Source organism: Helicoverpa zea, chromosome 1 (assembly GCF_022581195.2).
Source record: "Helicoverpa zea isolate HzStark_Cry1AcR chromosome 1, ilHelZeax1.1, whole genome shotgun sequence".
Classification (NCBI taxonomy): domain Eukaryota; kingdom Metazoa; phylum Arthropoda; class Insecta; order Lepidoptera; family Noctuidae; genus Helicoverpa; species Helicoverpa zea.
Window position 1 is genome coordinate 1,414,656 of NC_061452.1, and position 22,713 is coordinate 1,437,368.

Genomic DNA, 22,713 nt, shown 5'->3' on the forward strand with positions numbered 1-22,713 from the left:
CATATAATTTTTATTATTATAAAATCGTACCTGCTTTTGGGCCTTTGAAATCTTTTTGAACACTATCTCTAGATTTATCAACCTCAAACTCAGTAATTACCTGGGCGGGAACAACGTAGGCGCAATAATCATGGCCACATTGTGCTCCGTCATCTTGTTGGTGTCCTGCCTGGCCACGATCTCCCTGACCAGCCGCAGCAGTTCCCGCAGTGTGGCGCGTTGTTCTGCTGGTAGCAGCAGCACCAGCAGGTTGAGGGCTCGCCCTTGTGTTGTGCCGGTTAGAGCTGGAAGGAAGTAGTTCAGTTAGGTGGTGTTGAAGATTTTAGACTCAGGAGTGTTTGTTGGGTTATTTATGGAAGCCGTTGAGAGACTTGAAGATATATGATATAATGGGAAGAATTTCAAAAAAGCTAAAATTCCAAAGTAGGAACTTCAATTTTAAGAGGAAATTATCATAACGAATCTTCTTTAACCCCCATGTGCAGATCTACACGAAACAATTAATCTTCTTGTTCTCTAAATAGCGGCACATTCAAGCAGTTAATCAAATTATAAAAATAAAGAAAAAGTTATTTGCAACTTTTTGGACATCCAAACAATTACTGAGGAGTTAAGATACGCCTTTTTTTCTTTCCCATAAAAACACTTGAGTGATAAGCAAAGAGAAGGGCGTTTGAGCATTTTCTTCACTAAACTTCATTTTGCAACTCACCATAAGTATGATAGAACAGCCTCATGAGCTCCTGAGTAAGAGGCGGCGTGGGCAGCGCTCGCAGCAGACGCTTGAACACGGCGGCCAGGTCGTGCGAGCTGGCGCGGGAGAGAGCTGCCTCCACGGTGGCGCGGTCCGAGTACCACTGCCGCTCTATTAGCTGGCAGAGAGCTTCGATCTGGAAGAGATGGAGATGGTTAGAGACATTGTAATTTGCAGGCTTTCAGTCGACGTACTTCTTCTAGTTATCATACTTTTGGCAGATACATAACGATCATTTCAAGTCATCATCATTTCAATCAAGTACCAAAGATGATGTAGCTTTGTAGTCAAGTATCGCGTTCTGAGCCACAAGATACAAGCTGTGCTTAGTTTATGGCTCACCGTAAGCATAGGTACTGTAAGTTACTTTTAGCAAATAAGCATTTTATTTTCTCAAGATCAATAAATTGAAGTTTTCAATCAAAAGGTTTCTGAAAGGGTTTTAACAGACTTCAAGAATTCTCAGTTTCAATAAACATTAAAAAAATCACATAAGCCCAAGAACCTTATAAAATACTTATTAGCTCCTACCTTCTGCTTATTCCCGGGCACTCTAAGCAGCCCCTCGTCGTTAGTACGACGCTGTAACGCAGCCGACAGCGCCCGCACGACGGCGGGAGCACAGCTCCACGTCTCCTCCCACAGGATCATGTCCTTGCGCACCAGCGTCTCCAGCGACACTCCGAACACTGAACCTTCTAGAGGGGACAATAGGGTCCATATTAGAAAGTGCTAGCAGAACAGTCTTTTGAAGTCGACAGTTGAGAATATAAATGGTGAAGTGAAAGTAATCTGGAGAGTTCTAGAATTAGAGCTGTAGGTGACAAGTTTTGTAAGGTAGTGCAGTTTTATTATTTTCATGAACAATCCTCCAGGCGCGTTCCCCAGTCCAAGATTTGATGGAGCGTCAAGAGTAGAATAACTCCCCTATGTTCTACTCCCTCATTTATATAGGGTAATACATAGATGTATATACTACCCTTATGTATACTGCCTATGTACTCCCTTACTTTTCCCTTATGTACTACCCCTGCCTATGTACTCTCCCTAAGTGTACTTTAACTTTAATTTTATAAGCAAAGGCTATTTACCTTCTTTCCTCTTCTTCTTGGGTGATTTCCTCTTCTGGAAAGGCAGTGAGTAGCGGTCGAAGAGTGCGGTCAGCTCGAGCCACAGAAGAGGCGGCAGCCGCTTCAGTTGCGGCTCGCCAATGCTTTCGATGTCCACTGTGCTGTCTTCTTCCGGCCAATCCTACAGACAAAATATAACTTATTATTTTTTTGACATTTGGCCTATTGAAATCCTATTGCTAATTGGCATCAGCAAAACAGTCTACTCAGATGTTAGGCATAATGATGCCTACATTTAGCATTTTTCTGAGGAGCAAAGGTTCTAGTAGTAAATAGTACTTAACCTGCTGAAGACCTCATATGGGATCGAAGAAAGAAAAGTCTTTATCACGTACCTCCTCATGGGCGAGCATCTGTCTGTCGAGATTGAACTTGTGTTCGAAGCTGAGTGGCTGCTGAGCTGACGCGGCGCTCTTCGCGCGGGACACTGCCGCATGTTTGTTTCTGGAGAAAAAGAAATAATTTGTTATTCTCAAGGCTTTCAAACCTTTACATATTTCGGTATTGAGCCCTAAGTGCCACTTTAGGCAGTGCAATAAAAGCATCTTTAGAGTTTTTTTTTATTTCATAAAGTCCCGTCATAGGTCGCATGAAGAAGCACCGCCATGAAACTTCATAGACACTCTTCGAAATAGTAGAATAGAAGTCGTTCAGATTCCGATCATGTTGTTGTGATGTTTGCTAGCGGGATTTTTGGCAAATGAGGTCTTACTTACATAAAAGGATCGTTGTCTTTGAGTATGGATCCATTGATTCGTTCTTTTCCTATCCTCGGTCCCTGTACTGTGCCGTATCTTTGATATCCTAGGAGCTCGATACCTTCTGCAAATAAACATAAGATAATTCATTAGGACTAGGGATCCAGGAAAGACATTTCTTATTCTTGACAATCGTCTGAGATATTTAGGTACTGATTTGAAATAAACATCCTATTGGGTTTTAGCCATATTCATCTTTTTATAATAATCAAGAGATCCCCTGTCAAAAAAGATTTCACTTTTCGCCAATACATAGGAAGGCCTTTTCATAAACACTCCAGATTTCAAAATATGTTTCTTCTGTACTAACCGGTATTACTAGCAATATCGGCCCAATGCAAGTCATTAGGCTTGAAGAGTTCGTGCATGGGCAGCGGCGGCGAGTGCGGCTCGGCGGGCGGCGACAGGCGCACGCGCCGCCCCGCCGCCGGCGCCGACGGTGTCCGCGCTAGCGGAGCATGGGTGCCGGTGGAAGGGTAACTGTCGCTGTGGGGGAGAAGGATAACGGTTAGTCAACACAGTAAATATACCCCAAAATGGGAAGATTTTTTTAGTTGATGTCAATTGTGCCAAAACTCTGTTCGGTATGATGACTAATCTGTTCCAAGGTATCGACAAACAGGATCATGGTTTATTTTATATAGTTACATAGTTTTTATACTACACTAGTTAAACTCAATTCCTATGTCGTTGCCATATTATCAGAAGATCTTTCTTTCCCTTATGAATAGAACAGGTAACTTTTAGGAGTTCAATCTTGCAATTCTCCATTATCAGGCTATTAAGTAGCCCCTATAGAGATGTCCTGCATGGTACACTATGCTAAGCTACTCAGTTACTCACATAAAGTCCGGCGGTGTGGCGGCGTCTGCCCACTCGGCGGGCGGGCTGCCGGAGCCGCCGCTCGGCAGAGAATCCAATGAGTCGGGAGTCGCACTGCGCGACCGCGGTTCACTACCACTTGAGTTCTGGAAACAAACAAACATTCCTTTAAGAACTTGGAGTATTTACTTTTGGTTTCCAACATAAGTTACCTATGTAAAGAAAATTAAATGAGGACTTTTTCAAAATTTGACTTAGGAGACATGCTCTCACTTTCCTACATGTTTTCTTTCAAATCCGACACGAATAAGTTCCCTTCTTAATTAATGAGTAGTAAGTACAAAAATAGCCCCGTTCAAGTTGTTTAAAATGTCTCTACTCCTAGGTAAGGCAACGATAGATCACTGCCATACGAACGGAACGGTGACAAAATAGATATCCGGAACGGAGTACTTCTATAAATATGATGATCAATTTCTTATTTTGTTTTGAATACAGACAACTTTCAAGTTTTAGGAAACCCTTCTGTATTTTGGATGCATTTCTCTAAATGTGTGTGTTCTCTAAATATACGTTCCTCATAGAAATATTTCCGACCAAGGTAGTTTATAAAGGGCTGCGGGTTGTTCCAAAGAGATACCGCGGCCCTGGTACATAAACGGCCTATGACGGAACACGACGGTTTTTAGTCAGTAAGAGTCTGACACTAACCCACAGCGGGAGGGGTCATTTGATGATTTTTGACGACGGAAAAAAAAAAACAAAAAGGTAGTTTATAAATCTTACGCGAACAATACAACCGAAGATCGATCATAATCACAACTTCATCGAAGTGTAATCATCGTACACTAATCACTTCGGAAACGCTCATTGTCATCAGCGCTAACTGGCTGCGATTAGAAACAGGTAGAAAGCACGTGGTGAAACAGCTGACGTGGGAATGTCTTCGTGTGGCAATTGTTTTTATTTTCCTTCTAATAGTACCAATTAGGTCTCAATAATAAGGTATAGGTAGGTTATACGTACACCTAGCCTTTTCTCATCTATGCTGGGATCGGTCTTATAGGAAGAAGTTATAAACCATCAGCATCTGCCTAGCCTTTTCCCAACTGTCTTGTGATCGGTCTCAAAAGGAATGAAGTTATAAGTAACCAAAAGAAGAAATCTTAAGGTACTGAGTTGTGTTTGGCTGGTGTACCGAACCTTCAAATTGCAGTAGGTACCTTAGCTAAAAAATCAACGTAGAAAGTGCAGAAGTACCAATAGGTACCTCTATCGAATCCAAGTTAGACGTCTATTCAATCATAGCCTCTTCAGAGTTACTTCCTATTTTTTACAAAGTCTATTATTATTGATTGAAGTAGACATCATTAAATATTTTCCTTATTCGCTTTACCGACGTAAAAAACGAAGAATCATCATTACAAGTTTCATGATATACCTGTCTTCACTATTCTAAGCGTGGAAGTAAGTTTTTCTCAACAAAAACGGGCACAAAATCTTCGACTAATTAAAGCAATTTCCTACAATGTATTGTGTAGATTAATAGTTTTGGATTTTTCATAGTTTTTGCATCGTTTTGTCTCGCGTCTCTCCGCCGTGCGTCGGCGCAGATGAACGGTGTGAAATATGCATTGTTCGACAATTATGATGTTACCGGTTGTAACATCACAATGGCTATTGATTGCTGGTTATTGGTTCGATTGTCTGTTTTTGTGGTTGGGTTTTCACTATAAAAGTTGATGTTTTTCCTGGTTGTTTAATCCTTCAGGTAGGTAAATAGGTATTTATTATTCCAGACAAAGGGAGACGAATTTGTTTTCTATATAAATGAATTAATCGATTGAATTTTTTTTTGTTTTTAAAATAACTAAGAATTGAAAATAAATAAGTATTTTCAAAACAAAAGAAAAATACTGCATCAGGTCACGGTCACTCGACACAATTATCTGGATTAAAAAATATTTATATAACCACGATAAAATCCGTATAAGTAGTTTTATTTAAATGTCTTATATTTGCGTAAGTGTCAGAAATAATCAACTAGATTTTTTTTTTGTAATGAGCTACAATAATAATATAATCAATTTTCAAAGGCTATTTAAAACTTTGAATCTCAAAAATTTTCTTCAATCGTCGAATTACCCAATCCGTCATTAACCGACGAATTCAAAGTAGGCCTTTCAGTTCCCAGATTATTATATAAATTATTTTAACTATGCCACTTAATGACACAACCAGCAAATATAAAGAAATAAAAACTTAAAAAAATAAGCATTCTCATACTTAAGTCGCCATTGTCCCTTCTACTTAAAATTTAAGTGTTTAGTTAAGAAGAGAAACTCATTATTACGTGTATACTGTTTGTCCATATATTACACAATCGTAGTGAAAGCTCCTAAATTAATGACTGGCTACTTTTTAGAAGAATTTCAATGTAATTCCAACTTATTAATGATTACTGTGTCGTTATGTAATCGACAATTTATGTAATGGTCACTCTGGTTCGTTGACATATTGCTGAAATCTATTTCACGGTTAGGTTATAAATAAATGTTTTGGTTTGAATTATTTATTTTTGGACTACGTCGGTATCTATAGTGAGTATTTTACGGCTCATTTATATAATAAATATGTATTTATGTTTTAAGTATGAATCAGCAAATAGTTTACAATTTGATGACTATATTTGTCATTTTGATTTGTTTTCAACAGTTGTATGTACCCTATTTCACGGAGCGTTTGCCCCTTCTGTTTTTCTTTCCTGCAGTATCTACGTCACACTACTATATACTAACCTTCACCATGTGCAATGTGGTTACCTAATGAAACAGTAGTTACAACAGCATTTCCTGTGAGGACAATTAAAATGTTGCCACTATCGCAACACGTTGAACCAGCCAAGCTAACCGTTGATTAGAGATCACCACTGCGGATACAAGTACCCGTCATTGTGGATACAAGTACCCGTCAGTGCGAATACAAGTACCCGTCAGTGCGGATACGAATACCCGCGGCGGATACGCGGATACTGCGGAAGGGACAGCCCCTTAGTAATGGACATGTGTGTCAGCGGCGCGCGTCTAACCGGTTAGATAAAGTCTAACCACCTTTAAGGTGGATTACACACTATCATGAGAAAAGGGCTGATGTATCTGTAAACCTTGGATGAGTTTGAGACCTCATAATAATATTATTACATTACCGACATATGTCGGTAGTGGGACCACGTGATTTTTTGTGCTATAATCAAATATGCCTATAAGCCTTGCAGATGCTTCTGTGACCACGCGCTTCAATACAACTGTAGCCATGTACATCATGTAGGTACACGTATAAAAAGCTGTTAAGCCTTCCTTCATAAATGGGTTTTCTAACAGAATATTTTTAATCGGACTGGTAGTTTTTGAGATTAGCGTGATATAGCAAACAAAAGAACTTTCTAATAATATTAGTAAAGACAGTAGGTGCAGATCTGCAAATACACAAGTAGACGCATTATGAATGTAGATGACCACATGTTTTATGCAAACTGAAGTCGTACGGGCGTGGTGACTGACAGTGTGTGGTCCGCCTTAAAGGCCCGATAAATATTGATAAGGAAATCTCCACAAGAAACCTATGGCTATATTAGGAAGCGCACCGCACAGATTGAAGCGAGTTTATTTAGATATTAGATAGAAATGTGAAAATCTTGCCTCATGTTTCTTAGAATCGGAAGTTATGTTGTTTCAGAGAAATGCTAACGGTTTCTAATATGGTTTGAGATTTTCTCTATACTCTGAGTTCAATATTGATAAAGCTGCTTTTAGTAGACCTCTTTATGAAAAGGGTAATTTATTGGGAAGCTGTCACAGCAATAATTTTATTAATAAACTTACTCTACTAACAATTGGAGTGATTAACAACGAGAATGTCCTAACCTGAGGTGTAGAAAAAAATAGGTTCTACCAAAAAGTTTTCGCACTTGACTCAAACTGATTCATACATACCACCAAAGGTGAATAACTCAGATTAACAAACAAACATAAAATCTAAACATGTATTTACTGGGAAGTAACTGTGGCGTCAGACGCCGTCGCGTTAGAATAACAATATCATATAATAGGCGACACGCATGAAAATCAGTTTACCATGAAACTATTCATATGCAACTGATATGAAGATAAGCGCCATTGTAGAACTTGTGAGAAGGGAATAACGATACAGGAATGTTAAAGTTCTACATGATGGGAAGGGTACCTAATACTGGTCTACTTATAATCAAGATTTGCTAAGAAATTATTACTTATAATTTCATTGACATACTGTAATTTCCTTTAAGAACTTTGAAGAAAAATCCGCTATAAAAATTGGGGATAGGTAAATGGCATAAAACAAGTTATAAAGCCAAACTAACTGAAGTAAAATACCTACATAAACAAATACAAAATGCTGGGGCAAGCACCTGCTTTACAAGCTATTTATAAACTACTCAAGTAAACAAATCAAACTACAAAAACAGTCATGTCAATGATAAAGAAGAACTAGATCTGTTACGAGATGAGAAAAAAAACAAAGACAGTGAGACCTTGACACCTGAACCAGAGCATGTCACCGAATAAAGTAAAGACAAAACATAGAAGATTCTACTCATACAACAACAGCAAGAAATCAATGATTGAATAATTAAACACACAATCTTTACGAGCTATAATGTGAGCAGTAGATTTACCTTGAGAATTATAAAAACACTAGAAAACAATAAACGGTAGGCGCTTCCTGCACGCATAGTTGATTGAGCACAACCAAATTCTTTGGTCAATGATACCTATGCATAATTCGCTGTAATAAGCGTTGAATATCGTGTTTTTAGGTGCAGTCCAATTCATGATAGTAGAAAAAATTGCACGGTTTTTGTAAAGGAAATAGATGAAGAAGTACCTACAACAAAGGTAAACTTAGCAAATAATTGATCGCGATTGTTGATCGATCTATTATAAACCCATGATTAACTTTGAATTGGACAAAGCCAGCAAGTGGAGTATAATAAGAGAAGAAACCAAAACTAGATGCTACGCTAATAAACGACAATGGTATAAAAGAAAAGTGCGGTATATTTACGTCTTGTAGGTAATTACACCTACAAGACAAGACTGCATCAAGCGAGACATGGCAGCATTTAAAATAGACCACCGTGACTGGGAGAAGCTCGCGGAAAAACGTCCTGAATGGCGCAAACGTGTCGCAGAGGGTCGCAAATTTTGCGATGAAGCCTGGTTCGGAGTGCTTGCTGACAAGAGACAGAAAAGACATGAACATAGTTCGACACTAATGTCCAGTTACTTCTCTTGTCAAGCCTGTGGTAAGAGATGTCGCTCTCGTATCGGTCTGTTCAGTCACGAAAGGCGTTGTATCACAGACACCACCACATAAATCGTCTGCAATAGACGAAATGGCCGTTGCCGTTGTAGGTAATAGCAAACCGTCTACGATCGCATTCATTTGCCCCAGTTCAGCACATTGTTGGTAAACAAAGCGTAAAACTAGATCAGCCAATCAATGTTAATCGCGATACTAACATGACCTAGGTACCGGCAAATTAATTAACAACATATCTCGATTGCATGCTAAAAAATAATGTTCTTGAAATAATAGAAAAGCTTTTAATGTTAGAATCGCGATAAACGATTTAATTGGACACTTAAAAGGAATTACGACAGACAACGCAAATAGATTATCGTGGACAGATAAAATAAATTAAATCGTATGTCCTAGATCTAACGTGTCTATTTGATAGTGAAACTGATTTCGAAACAGTAACACATTAGTGGACTGATGTTATCGCTGCCGATAATTTAAATAAACATAACGTGGGGGCTGTAGCAGATAACGAATATATTGGAGAAAATAACACTACTGACATAGAAATAGCAGGTAAAGCTGAAACCAATGAACTGTTGGATAAGGACAAAAGTTAAAACGATTGCGGAATTAAAACAACACGAAGAAAACTAAGATAAATAAGAGAAGCAAACAGACAAATCCAATAGTATAATCTTATCGATAAGCTACCTACAAACACTTATTTTTATCTTCGGGAATTTTAATCCGCAATCACATGATACAAGATTATTCTTGTTTAAGTCCTATGTACCATATTACTATGTACTCTCGTATTATCTCTCACGTAGGTCTCACATAAGATCGATGACTATATGTATTTCAAAAACATGTTATTGTGATAAAGCAAAATAATATTGCACGGCCTGTTTAGATATTCAATTCTGTATCAATTTGTTGTTCAATATCTTTTTAACAATTCGTTTTTATCGGTTCAAAGAGTTTGATGTGACTCATCAAAGATAGCACAAAAATCCTCACCCTTTTCCAACCTTTTTGAACTTTCCAAAGTGACGTCACCGAGGTCACTCGCACTGAACAAATCACAGATATTTACCAGAGCCTCGATATAGGAGCGCACGAGGGCCAGGCCCTTACAGTTGACCACTTTCTCGCACACCTTGACGCGCATCGTGTCACAGATCATGATGAGTGCTCGAGTGCTGAACTGCACACACTGACTCCACTACACTGCAGTTTGGAAACCAGCGGACGCAACGCAACGCGTCCGCCTCACTCACTACTTAACACTGCTATTGCTTGTGTAATTAAAATTACCGTACTACTAGACATTAATTTTACGCAATTTTTTCATAAAGCCAATGTTTTGTTGACGCAATTAAGCGACGTGTTTTGATTTTTCACACGTTCTTACGTATGCTTTCACTGTCTGCCGAAGGAAATTGAGTGACGGGAAATTACAGTAATAATCAAAATTGTTGCTGCCAATTATGTTTCAGTTGCCGTCGCGAATTCATTTTTGTTGTGTACAGAATTTGCGTCAGTCGTTTCCAAGGCAGATTAACAAGCGTATGGAATGTCATTTGTTTGGGTTTAAGTAAAAGTAAATAATATACGCACTTCTTCATTGCACTGCATCCAAAACACACTAATCACTTCTGACTTATCTCAAACTGTGTATACTTTTACAACAGCACTAAACAGTTCAAATGGTCCCACGTAAACGACGTCACGCTTCGAGCCACACAAACTACCAACTATCCCCGAAAACCTTAATTGCATACTTATCTAACGATCCATTATCGACTGTCCCTAATATGCAGTACGAAGTAGTTAGAAACATATTTCAATGCGTTCGTCACGGAGCTAATGGCTTCTTATTAACAATTGCATGATTGAGAACGCGTGATCCGACAACGCGAATATCAAGAGATTCCGAAATTCGTTTTTTTGCGTGCAAAGTTTCACGAGGCATTTTTGGGATGTCGTGGGACGATAATTGCTTGTGATTAAATTTCGCTGGATAAGTAATGCGATTGTTTTATCGCCGTAGTTTAATACTTGGAGAATGACCGGATAGATTTTTATGAGGCTTAGGAATTGTAATCTAATAGTTCCGGCTGTTAGAGTTGTAGGTTTATGACCGGTGATTTACTTATCAGTTCTATTGGCAGAATTAAGATAGTACGTGATTGAATTAGTACTCGATTTCTAAAATACGGCTGTAGCCATAAAGATCTATTTGTAAGCAAAGAAGTGCAAACACAGCTTCAAAACCAAAAAGGCGGTCACAAACACACAAGCAGAGACAGCACACAATAACCGCTTTTACTCAACCGATTAACCCAGTGCACGTGAAACTAAATATAATGACAACCAATCAACCGCGGCTAACCGCAACACAGGTGATCGGGTAGATATAGACGTAGAAAGTACTGAAAGAATTATAGCAAAACTTTGTATCGAAGAAAATCTTACATTCGTCGTACAGATGGAGTTTTCTCGAGATGTTTTCATTGAGTTCAGTGGAGTGGAATGGTCATTAGAAATGGCTGTGATGGCTGATGATCTGGGATTTACGATAGCAATTGTGGAATGAAAAGAAGGCAATGATAATGGTAATGATTTAAGTTGTAATGTTGGTGAGAAACGCGCTCTTTCTGATCCAGATTAAATCATGGGAAAGGATTATATTTATAGCATTGCTAAGTGTATCATTAAAAAGTAAGTAACTTAGTCTACTTGTCGTGCTTTCACGCCAATATACTGAACTGATTTTAATGACATTTACTGCCTAGATAATCTAGAGCCTGAGAAATGACATAGGTATCTTTATAGCCAGGTCCAACCACTAGAAGCAGCTGGAACCACGGGGAACAGCTAGTAGTCAATAATAAAAGATACAGATTCATAGTCAAAGAATCAGTTTGCGTGATAAGTGCATGTATTTAACAATATAATTCTTGGTACGTATCGACGGAAGTTCTTTGTACTGGTCAGTACAATCTTCGATGTATGATTCATTGACATTCACAGAAGTTCTTTGGTTTTTTACGATAAACTTATCTACTTGTGCAAGTGAATCATTGACCGACTTTGCTAATGCAATTTGTTTATCGATAAGTATTGGAATATGTACAGCATCTGACTTCCCGCTTGATAAGAATGTATTTTAAGGGGCACTGTCTCCAAAATAAATTAGTATTTGTATTTTTTTTGGTCTCAGTCTATATTTAAGATTCAATATCTACATATTATAAGTACCTAGAATTTATTCTTTAACTAAAGCGGTGCAAAAGTTTCATACATGCAAACGTTTCGATTGAATGAATCATTATTAACATAACTAGTCCTACTGAATGAATTGTGGACAAGTTCTGCCATCTATTAATCTAAGGATGAACTAAAGACGCACGAGCATTGGTAGTGGTAATTGAATAAATTGTAAGCACAAATTATTCATCATCCACCTACTTATGTGAATATATAGAAAGATTATCAGTATGTATTTGTACTTTACTTTTGTAGTCACTGCGACAAAAGTAAATAGGTCAACATTTTTTTTTGGATTCTGAGAAAAACGGTTTTATCTGAACATTTCACATTCCTCAAACTAATTGTCATCCGTCCAACGGGTGACAAAGCTATGCAATTCCCAATTACCGGTAAAATATTTTTATTCTTGAGTAAGATTTTTCGAAGTGGAAAGTTAGAAAATCCAAACAGTCACGTATCGTGTCATTATTTCTCAAAACTATTTGTCGTCATTTTGAAAATAAGAACGACTGCAGCTTTGAGGAATATTGCAAAGTTTTTCATACGAATAAATACAGCTATGTGGAATTTTGCAAAGTTTCACACACTACTGCAATAATAGCCTACATCTCAACCTCATAAAAGACATTATCATATGCTTAGGCTTCTTCCTCATAAAAAACATATTCTGCAATAATTACTTATTCCAGAAAACGCGCTTCCGAAATCATACCTACATATTGCAATAATAGTTAACAAATTATATTTTCCAATGGTTGAACAGTACTAACATGTCGTTAATGTTCCCTTCAGCAAAAAACTCCATTAAATAATTTCAAAAGTCACTCACCTCCAAATCCCTAAACACATCTCTGATGTCTGGTTTCCTCGCTCTAGAAGCGGCTCGCTTCCTCCTCACAGTTCTGTTAAGTCTTCTAACACGTCTGCGCACTGCAGCCGCCTGTTCCCTGGGCAAAGGTCTGACTGCTTCACCCAGCTGGGCCTCTGTGACCTCCAGACCTGCTTGGAACGGAGCCGCCAGGGACCCGAGGCCTGCCGCTTGAAGCCATTCGGTTTCCAGTTCGCCTTCTGTATGGACAAAAGAATAAGGTGTTAACATTATAGTGCGAACTTAAGAGTTTCAGGGACAGTATTAACAAAATGAAAGCTGGACCTATAAAAGAAAATCTAATATCGGAAATTCGTACTGAGCAAGCACTGGTAATAAACGCCTTTCCTTCTTTGTATGAGAAGGGGCCATTGCTCTGCAGTGTAGTAACAAAATGCCTGATTTATAAACCGTGCTACATATTGTGTGTAATACGTAGTGTGATGTAATAAAATATTGATACATAAGCAACCTTGAATAGGTTAGCAACCTATTCGGTATAACCTACATATAGTAACTTTGTTTTAGAAGGGATTTTTTGCTGAATTCTTTAATAGAGGACGATGAATTCGTTATTCGATATGAGTGGTTCTATAATATGTTTTTTTTTTTAAGAATCCTTAGTAAAATTTGAGTCTCTTGAGTTAGTTTAAAATTTTGTGCATAAGTAATCTTGTTCTGGGAACATGTAAATTATATTTTAACAAGCTTTTTTTTTGGTCCAAAAATGTATAATGTAATACTTATTGCTGAGTCAGATACAATTTACGATCGACTCATAAGTTTTTGTTCACTCCAAAAATCTTCCGCAATTTTTTTGTTCATGTACCTACACTAAAATCATGATCCATTAACTCGATACCAATGTACATTTATATACATTCAAGTGTAATTTTACGTACTCAGAATGCCATTATCAAAAATTACAAAAAATACGTCGGTAATGAAAAATCAATCCGGTTTACGTGAAACGATGATGATCTTTACCATTAAAAAAAAACCATAGGTACATCATGCAAACCCAACTTACGTAGGTACTCTATTCCCTTTGTTTTCAAATTTTCAGGCCAAAACCTTTGTGTAGAAGACAGTACCAAAACACAAGGTTACCACATGAAAAAAAAACGCAAGGCCAAAGAACTTATTAGCACGCACGTTCCTACTTACGGACTTATTGTAACACCATAAACATTATAGACTATAGGAGGAAGCTGCAACATTATTGTCGATGCACGATTTTATTAAAGAAGAATAGACATTAAAACTCCTATTATTGGAAATAAGGAAATTCATAGCGTAGTTGAAAAAAGTGCTGAGAAAAACTAAGATCGTGGTTATCAAAGCCGATGAATGAGTCATAAATTATATCGCAAAAATGTGTTAATATAGACAGCATGGCATCTTAGTTGGTCTATATTTGATCAACTAGCTTCTGCCAGCGGTTTCACCCGCATCCCGTGGGAACCTCTGCACGAACCCGGATAAAAAGTAGCCTTCCTCGATAAATGGGCTATCTAACACCGAAAGAATTGTTCAAATCGGACCAGTAGTTCCTGAGATTAGCGCGTTCAAACAAACAAACAAACTCTTCAGCTTTATAATGTTAGTATAGATAAAGTACGCAGTTCTTCGTCACAATTGAATAAAAAATCCTTCTCTAGACAAGCAAAAACGCAGATAATTTATGGACAGATATAATATACGAGGTTATTAATCTTATGTGACAGTCGCAGTACTAATTATGTTGACATAATTACTGTAAATTGCACATAACTCCCACAAAAATAATTAGTTTCACCCTCAAACAGGAAAACTGAATATTTAACGCCAATGAGATACTTCCGAAATGTATTATTGTCATTGTTTATACTCAACTCAAGTAATAAGTTAACCGATGCTCAGAACAGGATGCTTGTTATGCTCATATTTGCGGTCTGAGCCTAAATATAGCGTGTCTGAGTCAGAGGTTAGCGCCACGGCGGCTATGAGCTTTTTGTATCATTTTGTTGCAGTTGATGTATTGAATTAAGGCAAGTGCTTTTGGTAGCAAATGAATAAGTATGTGGTGGAATTAACTTTATTTCAAGCACTCAGATATGATGTTGAGATTTGGAAATCTGCAAATTATGTGTCTGTAATTTTATTGGAACATTATTTTTTGGAAGAGTAGGTTTATTTTAAGTACAGTAATGCAAAACTGGAGAAGTACTTTCAACTGCAACCACATTTACCTAGAGATCTTACAAGCGAGTTTTCTAATCAATATTGTAAGGCTTTATCGGCGTATCTATCTAGCAATGCCAACGTCCTTAGAGCTTTCTTTATGTAGTTATTCTTAAAGAAATACCAATTCAATATACTTAAACGTTTAACTTAATTAAAACGGTAACTACTGTTAAATATCATTAAAGCATGTCCAAAGAGTATGCAGACCAGATCTGCAACTTGTTTGAACAACTAACTCCTGAAAGATTTATCGCGTGTAACTTGCGCCCTGAAATAGTAGCAATGTGTGTGTTTACGTAAATTAAGTGCAGGCTTACTCATCTGTGGAGCATCTTCGTTTTTATTGCTTGTTTACTTAAGCGGTAAAGGGGTGTATTATTTTCAATTGGTTAAAATGGAAGTGTTTTTAAATTAAAATATGCATCTACATATGAATATACGTATACCTACATATATTCCTCTTTACACAAGAATTGATTCGATAAATTGACAATTTGACGGCAATTATGGCCGGATTCTTAGTCTTTTTGACGGCAGTTTATCTATTTGTTTATTTATTTGTTTTAAGAGATGCTATGGTTAAATGTGCTTAAAAAACCGGCCATATTCATTCGAGAATTTCATTTAAATTGGCCATATTTACTTTGAATAATTCACGCCCTAATTACCTTATCGTAGTGCTAATTACCACCTATGAAAGAAGATAAAACAGTAATCTATGACCTGTCAAAATCCATCGTACTAGAAATACAAACTGCAAGGTCTCTCAGTGAATACAGCGTGTGGTTAATTTCAGCCGCTGTACACAGGATGTTATTTGTTTATTACTCTCTCAATTTGGCTATTTATAGGTAAATGCACGCTTAATGTTCACGTGTTCGAGTTTTTTTTGTAATTTCTGTTTGGGTTTTAGTAGTGAAAAAGAAATGTTAAAGTTTTTGAGTTCGAAATACACGTGTACACAATAACAAATGACTTATTAGTTAATGATTTATTTGTCTTCTTTCGTAACAGGATAAGATAATAGTGTCAAAATTAAATTCACAATTATTTATGTAAATTGATATTATAGTTTGCCTACTAAACACATTATTTAAAACATATCTGCGGTATTTACCTTCTGGCGCCCAACATCTAGTTTTAATTTATAAACACATTATAACTAAATGAAAGACCTATCTTTCCTTCCACGAAGTTCTCATTACCTTTGATCTTCAGAAATAATCATTATCAACAAAGTAAGTTATCGGCATTTTCTAAGAAAAGAAAAACAACAAACAGTCTAATTCATTAACAATTTAATTACAAACTGAAGTAAACAGAACACACACAGTTGTTTAAAGTTTAACCTTTTATTATAAACGGTTTAATTTAACTGTTAGGCTGACTGGACCACACAGACACGGAGATTACTGTCAAAGTGAAAAAAACAGCCATAGCCAAAAGTAACTTGTAGGTACTGAGTAATTAAATACCATAAAAATATACAATTATTATCTCATTTAGAATGTGTCTACATTACAAGGGTAATATAGTTTCATCTGCACTAATATTACAAAGAGGAAATTTTATTTGTTTGTAATCGATGAACTCAAACACTACAGGACCATTTCTAACAGCACGGGAAAACTGCTATTTTTTATCTATTTAAATTATTAAAAGCACTCACCTATAACATATTTGGCTTGGAACCGACATAATGCGCCCATAACACACATGGATCACAACACAAATGACAAAACAGAACTAAACAGCACTCAACAACAATTAAACAAATTATTTCTAATTACAACGAATTTGGGCCAACACTGAATGAACTGCAGTTCCTGTACACACTACCACACAATAATAGCTGCCAAAACAGAGATAGTGCAAGACTTTTGCGTGACGACTTGTGTGAGTGGGTGTACTACGTCACGGGTGAGTCGATCTTACCTACGGGTATCGACTGTATGTCTAGAGTGAATGATTAGAATGAGTCATAATGACTTCATGAATGGATATCATGAAAGTAATGATCGGTTTGCGTAATATATTTTTTTACAGTCATACCTTATCAGTTGACTGAAGTGTTTTTTTCTTGTTTTTTAGAAGTGAAGACGTGACTTGGACATCCGTATTGATAACATATGTATATAATATGTACTATATAGTTTAGGGTGTGTTTCGGTTTTGACCTTGAGTTTATAGGCGTATAAATGAATAATTGGAAAATTTTATGAGCTTTAATCGGAAGAGAGAACTGACCATTAAAGTATATTTTTTTAAAGAAAACCGATCGCTTGGTTGCTTTTTTTATCTCTATGCACCATGATGCGTATTTTATGAATGCTTTTTATTAGATTTATAAGATATTAAAAAGTATGTGTAATAAATTAAATAAAACATTAATTAATTAAGAAATTAAAATAAAGGTAAAAATATAAAGCGCAGTAAAATAATTACTCATAAGTTTTTTGTGGAATTATAATAAATTTCATTTAATTATTACGCATTTTATTGTACTGAGCAGATATCTTCGCTTCGGTTAAAAATACAGTACTGACACATTTCATGTAATAAATGAATAGAGATAGTAAGCAGATAGACAGTAATAAGTACGAAATATTTAACGTATTAAGATAAACAAATAAAAATAATAAAGATATTTAGGTGAATCACTAATTATGCAAGTTTTATCGAGAGACAAGGCTTTAAAAGATAGCTGTTTTGTCTGTCTTTTGTAAAGAGAAAAGATTATTGGAAAACATTTTTTTTGTTAGCGAAGTTGTTGGCAAAGCGCATGACTTTCCTTTAGATTTATTGTACACCGGCCGCATTCCGTAGCCTAACTGCAACTGAGACATCCGTTTCAAGATATACCTATATTTTTTGGGAAACGAATGCTAATTGTATAAATAAATAGGTTATTCTATATAATTTAAATATTTTTGAATATTAATTACATATTCCAAAATAATTAAAATAAATTAAACTCTCAATCTAAATATTGATCTAACGGTACCGAGCATCAGAATCTACCGTGTCACGCGAACACCTAATCTCTCACGATTTCGCGCCTAATCTGACAGCTGTCAAAATCATAGCTGTCAAAAGTGACGTGACGTAGAAGAAATTACACCACGTTACGTCGTCGACGTCGTCGTCGAGCGTCGCGACGCGGCAAACTGCGCGTGCGTCGACGATCCCGAATTATTATGGTCATGTATTTTTAGATGGAATCGAAACGGGATGGAGTTCAATTATTTCCGTTCAGTGAATGGTTTGGAACTGAATTTTAGGAGTGAAGTTTTTGAAGCAATGGAAAAAGAAAATGCTTTCGTTTTCCGGCTTTTTCACGGATGTAAGATAGAAAACATTAAACAATAATAAACTGCGATAAAATTTCTATTGCTTACAGAAACACAAATGAATAGAAATCAAATGGTCATGTTGCTGATTGAAAACTCAGCACTCTGAATGATAGACCGCTTAATGATCAATCCATCAATAGATTGATTGATCAATTAGGTTTCAATCGATCGTTGTAGAAAATCATCGTTACCCATCATTGACGTTGAATATTTCTTATTAAAATTACTTCAGGTGATGATGGGGAAATTATGACAATTTCTTATCTATGTATTGATTGATGAATGAAAATGAACATTAGAACAGGCCTTATTTTAAAACGCGCAGGTCCCTATGGTAGCTTAAGTGCTGATATGTAACTGATGATACAATTTTGGTGCAATTAAAAATAAGGACTGGACTTACATTTGGGAAATATTCACGGAGTAATAAAATTATGACCTTTTTTTTCAGTTTTTTTTCATTTTTCCTTCGAAAGTTTAATCCATTATATACGACCTCTAGTTAGTCACGGGCGTCCAAACTATTTGTGTCAACGCACTGCAGTCTAGACAAGCTATATTTATCCCGCGGATTCACCCGCGTCACTCGCTATTTACGACCGGTAATAACGTCAAACATTGTGTTTTGGCCCATTGATGACTGTTAATATTATTGTTGTTACGTGTGGGTGGTTTATGAATCTTTAGTTAATAATGCATGATGTTTATTTTTAGGTAATGATGAGGATTTCGTCCTATTATGGACTTTTTGAAGTTAGCAATAAAAACATGAAAAAACTGCTAGGTACATTATTCGTAAAAATAGCAAGAATTCGTTTGCCTGTAAAGGTCATTGAACCCTGCGAAAACACACCAAGGAAAACGGACTAAGTCCAATAATAATAAATTGATTAGCTACAGATAAAAATCACACTCACCACGACCACCAGAATCATACAAAATCCTTCGCTTAAATCCTAGCAACACAACCATTTTTAAATCCCAAAACAATCCAAGAAAATAATCTCCAACACTGCACTATGCACTCACTACTAACACAAGAATCCAACTAACCCAAATGACTGGAAATTCAAAATAAGAAGCCTTGGTGACCATAGATAACAGACAAAAGAGCTCTCAATCACTAATGAGGTTAAAGTATTTAGAGATTGTATGCGCGCAAACAACTGAGATTAAGAGACATTAGTTGTTGTCTATGTAAATAACAATAACAATTAGGACTGTAGGTTTATTGTTTTTTTTAGTATATAAAGGTATTCGACAGATTAATTAACTAATTACCTTGTTTTTAATACCCATGGATTTAAAAACGATCGGCTCGGTATTGGAATCCTTTTATGTGTTAAGGTATTTTTTTCATAAGAAAGGTATAGTTTAATCAGTTGCTTAGCAAATATTATTAAGTTCGTTGATACTCGATTAGTGAGTAATGGGCAACCTGTGTAAATATTCAAATTCAATGTTTGCAATTACCATTGATAATAACGTAATACCTAGTGTGTAAGAAAATAATTGTTTTGGGGACTGACAATAGGCTAGTTTCCTAAAAAATAATAATTAGTCCGTCTTGTAGATTGTCCAAAATTAAGCGATACGTATTTTTTCTTTTTTAAATTGGATCAGAACTTGTTAAGATATAGCGTGTTAAAGTTGAGTGTGACGTCACAAGTTGCTACAATTTTCAGGACACTGTGACGTAAAAGGCCCCCACTCCCAATTTTTGAAGTGTATTATCTTTGTCATTTTATGTTTAATTAAAAAAAGAAAAAATACGTATCCAATATTTTTTGATTATCTAAAAAGCGGACTAAATATTATTTCATTATTTCGACCCTGGACACTACCCTATTATTAATAGATAGGTACATTCCTATTGAAGTCACATAATAATTATCGATAGTAATAATGAAATCTTTTTTTTATTGTATATTGACCAAATGATTATCATCAGAACATACTTATGACAGAGATTTAGTACTAGAAATAAAAAAGTAAAGATCCTCATAAGTTTTTAAGTTGTACTCTAGTAAGCAATATACGTACTTACGAATAAATTGCTTTAGATTTAGTCTAAACCGAATTTAACTTCTTTGTTTCTATGATTACTTAATATTGTAGACGACTACACCAGAAGAAGGCTTATTAAGTAATATTATTATATTTAAATTGTCGTGTTGTGTTTTTATACGAGCCTTGACGCCTGCAATAAATGTAAAGTAAAAAACAAATTAATTAAAGCGAATATGAAAAATAAAATATTTTCAGCTTGGTAACTCAAAATATTTTTCAAGCATGGCCAAGAACATCACACAATTACATAACCTTATATCCAAATTCAGTACATTTTCACAATTTACATATCAGCCAAACATCTTAAGATATCATTTAATCTGCCAATGGAAAACTACAAATTCCACGCCTTTTACAATACGTAAGAAAAATCCCCCATAAACGGGTTAGTACCGGAGGTTCCCGATCCCCGTATCCCCGTCCTGGGGGGGACCCGATTTACTTTATATTGAAAAAGTTAATCTAAGTCAGTTGACTCCCTCCGAACTCGGAGATCGGGTTCCTCCGGTGGTACCAAGCCCTGTAAACTGGGTAACCTTAATACAAGATACTTATCTAACCTAATAATGATAATATATTAAATGACTCACTTAATAGAAGAAGATATGCATTGATCAGCTGCATGTTGGTTGCCCATTAAAATCGCTGTTCTCAAAAACTGCACGACCGTTTGTCACAAAATTTCTTTCGAAACTGCGGTGGAGGCGAACTATATTTTATTATTTTTCTGCGCAGAACAATCAGATAAATGGATGATAGATAAAGTACATTGATGTCGGATTTAAATATAGAAATAATCTATGTAGTAACAGATCTGGTTAACGGAATATTTTATCTTTTTGCGCATTTACGTAGATCTTTGATGCGAGTGTTGGAAAAAACATTTTATTTATAAATTATCTTATTTTTGCAGTAGATTAGGTGTGTCCTTCTTACACATGCACAACACTCATCACAATTTGCGCGTGAAAAAACTGCTTCACTTTACCATATAAATGAAAAGAATCAAGCAAAGTCATTGGCAGAACGATTTCAAGAAGCGTGCGTAAAAAAACATTGGTATGTACAAAATATATCAGTAATTCATTTAAATAAGATGATTTTTAAGTTTATGAAACAAAGCTTTACTAAACTAATCTCTCATATGAATAAATAAAATGCATGAATTAATAATGATCTAGGAAGCAATACCACTGTTCAGATGCCTCCGAGACACGAGCCTGCTAACTGAGAGGATTTATTACCATTTAAATAACGAGGAAACATTCCAATGTGTACTGTCAATGAATATTAAGTAAATACTTACTTGTATATCTTTGTGCTAGACTATATTATGTCATGCAGTAATAAAATGGTACCTACTATTTGTGCTGACATTCTCATCATGCCTTCGTACTTGAAATAGTATAGTCTAGGCAACTATATTGACAATATATTTAGCATAAATTTTTCAGTATCTGCCTGCGCACTCGCTTTTCCTTTACTCTCAAAGCCCGATGGGACGGCAATCCGACAGGAGAGAGATCAGGTGCAGGCATAAATTGATCAGTGTCTTGCTTTGGACTATCTGTGCTCCAAACATCGAAATCGGTTAAATAGTTCTGACGTGAAAGCCCGACATACAGACAAACAGCCAGAGTTACTTTCGCATTCACGTTAAAAGTAAGGATTGAAGCCATAGGTGAAGGGAGTAAGCTTCTTTATCGTGAGCTAAAAACTTCATATTGAGAGAGATTTAAGGCTACTTTAGCATGGCTGTCAAATTACGCGGAATTCTATAGAAATTAATACCCGTCTTATGTCTGCTTTCAAATCCTCACAAAAAATGAATTACATGGGCAAAACTGTACGCTATCGATCAAAATAAGTATACCACCGCCACAATAGATACACTCGCGTTCAAAATAAAGAAACAAACAAAAAAGGCGCTATAAAATAAGGATGTACCGTTACAAATGCGGCCAAATAAATTCGCCCACACGACAATCGGGGATAGTATGTTAAGTACATGAACACTACCTGACAAGAATCGATTACGGATCGCGGACTCGATTTCGCTTACCGATTCGAATGATCCACTTTTTATTGAGATGACAATCGGATTAAGGATCCG

The 22,713-nt window shown here is 36.2% G+C and overlaps 1 protein-coding gene across 4 annotated transcripts in view; it reads right to left on the bottom strand.

Moving 5' to 3' along the window:
- LOC124632302 (rho GTPase-activating protein conundrum) overlaps window positions 1-22,713 on the bottom strand; it is a 105,404-nt gene that overhangs the window by 1,343 nt on the left and 81,348 nt on the right. For 2 of the 4 annotated variants that reach the window (XM_047167088.1, XM_047167096.1), the window contains 9 exons: window positions 12,913-13,151; window positions 3,486-3,610; window positions 2,953-3,128; window positions 2,601-2,706; window positions 2,220-2,328; window positions 1,846-2,005; window positions 1,286-1,452; window positions 713-890; window positions 101-284 (listed from right to left, as the gene is read on the bottom strand). In XM_047167088.1, the coding sequence (XP_047023044.1) occupies window positions 101-284; window positions 713-890; window positions 1,286-1,452; window positions 1,846-2,005; window positions 2,220-2,328; window positions 2,601-2,706; window positions 2,953-3,128; window positions 3,486-3,610; window positions 12,913-13,151 (1,444 nt within the window). Of the gene's footprint in view, window positions 1-100; window positions 285-712; window positions 891-1,285; window positions 1,453-1,845; window positions 2,006-2,219; window positions 2,329-2,600; window positions 2,707-2,952; window positions 3,129-3,485; window positions 3,611-12,912; window positions 13,152-16,846; window positions 16,951-21,190; window positions 21,296-22,713 lie in introns of those variants that run through there. The other 2 variants (XM_047167113.1, XM_047167105.1) reach the window with 2 other exon arrangements.